This window comes from Poecilia reticulata, linkage group LG14, assembly GCF_000633615.1.
Source record: "Poecilia reticulata strain Guanapo linkage group LG14, Guppy_female_1.0+MT, whole genome shotgun sequence".
Taxonomy (NCBI): domain Eukaryota; kingdom Metazoa; phylum Chordata; class Actinopteri; order Cyprinodontiformes; family Poeciliidae; genus Poecilia; species Poecilia reticulata.
The window spans coordinates 4,802,851-4,808,190 of record NC_024344.1 but is presented as its reverse complement, the minus strand read 5'-3'; the positions used below and the strand labels follow the sequence as shown (position 1 = coordinate 4,808,190).

The following is a 5,340-nucleotide window of genomic DNA, read 5'->3' as shown; positions in this document are numbered from 1 at the left end:
TATATATATATATACTGGCCTAATGTTTTATAAGTTAAAACATGAGATGAGAATGAATACACTTACTAAATTTATCTGATTAGAGAGAGAGGTCACTTTAATGTGTTTGATATGAAAGTTCTTCAAGCATCAACTCACTACCAGTAATGTCATTTATTTATTTATAAAAGTTTCAAGTCTGAGCATGTGCTTGGTTTCTACAACAAAGGTATTTCCACTCCTGGTAACCAAACTTTGAGTTTCTGTAAAGCTGACACAAGGGAACAAACCTCAACTCTTATAAGTCAGAAAAGAGAAGCAGTGTTTCCATTTCAGTTGCTCTCCTCTGAACAAAGCTTGTCGAAGTAGAAAAGACTTGAAGCGAGTAGATGGAACTTTTCAATCCAGCTCTTGAGGAAAACATCACCTTTGTCCATCCTGCATATTTTATCATAGCAGGTTTTATTGGTATTCCTAATGTGAACTTCTACTTTGTCTTTCTGCTGTTTGTTTATGTTCTTTCAGTGGTAGGAAATGGGACTGTGCTGACTCTCATAATTGTGGATCATACTCTGAAAGGTCCAAAATACGTTGCGGTTTTCAGTCTCGCTCTAACTGACATCTTAAGCAGCACAACTTTTTTACCAAAAATCATTAACATGTTCCTGTTCAATCATCGCTATATTTCATACAATGAATGCTTGACCTTCATGTTTTTTGGCTTCACACTACTATCAATGCAATGTTTTAACCTGGTCGCACTGTCTTATGATAGACTGATGGCAATCATGTACCCTCTGCACTACCACGTGAAAGTGACCCAAAGGTTTATGATCAATTTGATCGCCTTTTTGTGGATTTTTGCCATCACTCTTGTCCTCATTGCTGTTGGCTTAATCACAAGATTGTCATTCTGTAAGTCTGTGGTTATTGACAGCTACTTCTGTGACCATGGCCCTGTGTACAGACTGGGCTGCAACGATGTTTCCCCCAGCCGTGTAGTTGGTGTTTTGTGTCCAGTTATTATGCTTTGGCTTCCTCTAGCATTTATCCTAACAACTTACTGCTGTATTGTTTATGCTTTGTCAAAAATTTCAACAGCGCAGGAACGAAGAAAGGCTTTTAAGACTTGCACAGGACATCTTTCATTAGTGACCATTTATTTTCTCCCCGTTACTCTTGTTTTTGGAATCGGAAGCAAAATGCACCCTAACGCCAGGATCATAAACCTGTCACTGACTACTATAATTCCACCGATGCTGAATCCCATCATTTATGTTTTTCAGACACAGGAAATAAAGCAAGCTTTGAAAAAGCTCATAAAGAAAACAAGGCAGTAAAAAATTGGATGGAAATTTTTAATCTATCCAGGAACCAAATTGTATGACTGGAATAAATGTAGTAAGCATAAAAAGTGAGCAGAGCAAACACAAACAGGTTTTCTTTTTGATCTTAAGTAGATACACAGTGTTTAACTATGAAATTAAAAACAATATTAGAATAAAATGTTGGGAATGTTGGACTTAAATGTGTAAGATAGATAATTAAAATTTTTTTTTTGTCTGTTCATCTTCTTTGACAATTTGCATGAGGGAATGTTTTTACTGTCACTGAAACAAGAGAAATGTTTGGCTTTTTTTTCTACATTTAATCAATGATTTATTTTAAAAACATGAAATTACATTTGATATGTTCCAAACCACACTGAATAAGGTTAAGAGAGTATCACACTGAATTACATCCAGATATGTCAAACCTGCTGTAAAGTGAAGATGCTTAATAAAATGTGTTCTAAAACAAAGCATGAAAAAAATATCATTTTGTGGGTCTTCAAATTTTATTTATAGCAGAAACCAGACTTGCAAAGTAAATATATTGGCTTTTAATAAACTGTTTCAGAAATATTTGAACTTTCAAATTGGAGAACAACTGATCAGTAAAATGTTTTTATTTCCAGATTAATAAAAAAACTCCTCCTCCTATAAGCTCAGAAATGAGAAAAATATAAATGAAATGTTTTATTGTAGATTGTGGGATAATAGTGACTTAACTAAAGTGAGAGTCTGCTTAATCTGACAGCAAAATGCTAACATTGTCCTAATTATTTGTTACTCTATCTATATTTAGTTGTAATTCTATAGTAAATGTCCTAATTACACAATATTTTGTCTTTTCTGCCATTTAACTATTTTCAGTCACACTGAGAGCCTAAAAAAAGACATTAGATTGTTTATGGGAGAGGTTATCTTTTACAGTAGCTAGCCTTCAGTATCAATATAATCAAGTTTTAAATGCAAAAAGGTGGATTAAGCAAATTATTTCAAAAAATGAAATGTGTTCACACTTGATTATCTGATCAAAAGTGTAAAGGGCTGTGTAAATAGTATGTGACTGCCATAACAATAAAAACATTATGAAGTAAAAAAACATAAAATAATTCAAGCAGTGTCCTTTGACCTTTCATCACATTTTTAAAATCTATCTGATCCATCAAAAATCTTTACATAATCAACTTTAAAGGCTTGTAACTGTGTTTCTTCCTTTGATCAAATATTGATACCAGCACAACATTTATTGTTGTAATCGAGATTAAAAGCAGACATTTAAAAATGTGCTAAGGGCCAAATCTTACTCTACTTTAAATTGAAGAAATTCCAGATGAAAAACTGTTAAAAAAAATTCTTGAAATACAAAAAACAAAACATTTAAATTTATATTTAAACCTATTTAACATTTATAAAATTGGATGCATAATTTTGTTATCAAATTAAATAATAGCATCATCATCTCAAAGTAGTGAAAATAAGGTAAGGTGAGGTGATCTTATTTATGTAGCACATATTAGCAACAAGGAAATTTAAAGTGCTTTACATGAGTTAGAGGAAATACACGCAAAAGAAAAACAAAAAGTACTCCACAATTCATAGCAGATTTCTGAGCAAGACTATCTCAAATATTTTGCAGAAACTTTTCCTGTCAGCTTTCTGGTTCTTGCTCAGTCCGACTCTCCATGACCCAAAAGTCGAGTCATTTCATAATAAAATGATTAATCATGTCTTTCCGGTCAACTGATTTTCAATGGACAACATGACAAAAGTGCAAAGACTGTTAGTGGTGGTGATGTTCTAAACAGGAAGAGGGGTTTCAAAAGCATATCCTACTTCAGACTCCATACAACAACTTATGTGGCGCTTAGTAAGGAAAAGCTTTTATTTCTTCTGACTGTTGAGGTTATTTGTTTTTGTAGACCAGGATTTATGGAAAATGTTTTTCTGATCTCTGCTCTTCCTTCTAAGCGAACTGGCTCTGTGGTACTTGTTCATGTGTTCATAAGTCCACACTGCAGCCAAATGCTGGCCAGATCTGTGTGTCTGGAAAGGAGGAAAAGTAGAGAGAGTATTTTATATGGTGCAGTTTGATGAGCGCTGCATTACTACAGTTTGAATGCGACAGTTTTTTCCCAGGCTAAACCACCAGCCCACTGGGAAAACACCCAGTAGTCCCATATGGCAGTCTGCCCCTCTGTAATGTTATACAGATTACAGTCAAATACCTTTCCGAAATGGCTAAAGGTGCATTTCTTCAAGTATTATGAGAAAGTTTTTACATCCTAAAAACAAATCTAACATCAAAACGCCTGCAGGCTGCATATTCACAAGCTGTATTTGAATATGCTTGCTCTCCAGGGACCAAGCAGAGAAAAACAAGGCCTGGACAGTTAAAGGCTCTCAGAGCTCTGCAGCGAACGGCAGTAGGAGGGCTGGTGTCTGCTCTTCTGCCTGTAGTGACAGAACTGGGACACATCAGGTGTGACAACATCCTTACAATGGAGCCTTTTAACTCTGCTTTTGGAAAGAATGTATCACTTGTGCACCCTGCATATTTTATAATAAGTGGATTTGTTGGCTTACCTAATATGAAGTATTACTACGTCTTTCTCTTTTTTGTATGTATAGTTTCAGTGCTGGGAAACGTGGCTGTAATGGCTGTAATCTGTCTGGATCAGAACCTCAGAACTCCAAAGTATGTCGCAGTTTTTAACCTTGCATTTGTGGACCTCTTAGGTAGCTGTGCTCTGATACCAAAGGTCCTGGATATCTTTTTGTTTAATCATTATTATGTCCCCTACAACGACTGCTTGACGTTCCTTTTCTTCTGCTACACTTGCCTTTCGATGCAGGCTCTTAATCTGGTTGCTCTCTGCTACGATCGCCTGATGGCCATCATGTTTCCTCTGCACTATCATGTAAAGGTTACTCATAAGATTATGTTTTCCATGATTACCTTTTTTTGGCTTTTTGTAATAACTTGTACTTTAATTGCAGTTGGCCTTCTTACAAGGCTTTCCTTCTGTGGGTCTGTGGTCATTAACAGCTATTTCTGTGACCATGGCCTGATGTTTGAGCTTGCATGCAATGACAATTTTCCCAGTATAATCATTAGTTTTCTTTCGCCGATTTTAATTCTTTGGCTTCCCATGGTTTTCATCTTATCCAGCTACATTTGCATTGCCTTTGCTTTATTTAAAGTGGCTGTAGTTAAAGAAAGAGTAAAGGCACTAAAAACCTGCACAGGCCATCTTTCATTAGTGGCAATCTATTTCATCCCAATATTAATCACTTTTACCATAGGTGCAGAGATACATCCAAATGCCAGGATCATTAACCTGTCTTTGACCTCAGTAATCCCACCCATGTTGAACCCAATTGTTTATGTTTTATATACACAAGAAATTCGATTGTCAATTAAAAGAATACTAAAATTTACACAGCGAGACAAAGTTATGGCTAAGTGAGATCCAGTTACATTATTATGTAAACATGTAAATGCTGTACATTTTAGTATGCTTGCATGTGAGACAAATAAAGAGAGTTTATCCAAACACATATTGCTATGTTTCAGTTTGGTTTCTTGGCACTCCTGGGTCTCCGTAGGATTAGTTAAACCTCATCTAAATGGCACTGCCTGAGTATTATTGCTGACCATGTCTATCATACAAATTGTCCATCTTCTGATGATTAACGCATCATGTCTCAAAGCTCTAAAAACCTCAGAATGGTTTCCTGAACATAGCAATAGTGCATTGTACTCCACTAATGACCTCCGACATTTTATCAGATACAAGCAAAATGTATCTGCTAAAATGGTCAGAAAAGGTTTGCAAGAACAGATCCGAAAAAGTGTAAATACTTTGGTAGCATTAAACCATCCAAGTATTTGAGGAGGAAAGTTTCTAATGTTTTTGAAGAAAAGAAGCGGAATATATATTAACCTATGACCTTTGAGCACCTCAGGGACTTTGTTAGTAGACTTAGCTTCTGATGCTTGAAACTTTTCAAAGATACAGTTTCAAAGAATATA

The 5,340-nt window shown here is 35.4% G+C and overlaps 2 protein-coding genes across 2 annotated transcripts; both read left to right on the top strand.

Annotated features, from left to right (window-relative positions):
- The first annotated feature begins 336 nt into the window (after positions 1 to 336).
- Positions 337 to 1,733, top strand: LOC103475586 (olfactory receptor 6C4-like). Its single transcript, XM_008427360.1, has one exon. It carries the CDS (start codon positions 369 to 371, stop codon positions 1,317 to 1,319), a length of 951 nt encoding a protein of 316 aa, XP_008425582.1. The 5' UTR covers positions 337 to 368; the 3' UTR covers positions 1,320 to 1,733.
- A 2,062-nt stretch (positions 1,734 to 3,795) lies between these two features.
- LOC103475585 (olfactory receptor 52E8-like) lies at positions 3,796 to 4,841 on the top strand. The gene has a single exon (XM_008427359.1). It carries the CDS (start codon positions 3,806 to 3,808, stop codon positions 4,772 to 4,774), a length of 969 nt encoding a protein of 322 aa, XP_008425581.1. The 5' UTR covers positions 3,796 to 3,805; the 3' UTR covers positions 4,775 to 4,841.
- Positions 4,842 to 5,340: the final 499 nt, after the last annotated feature.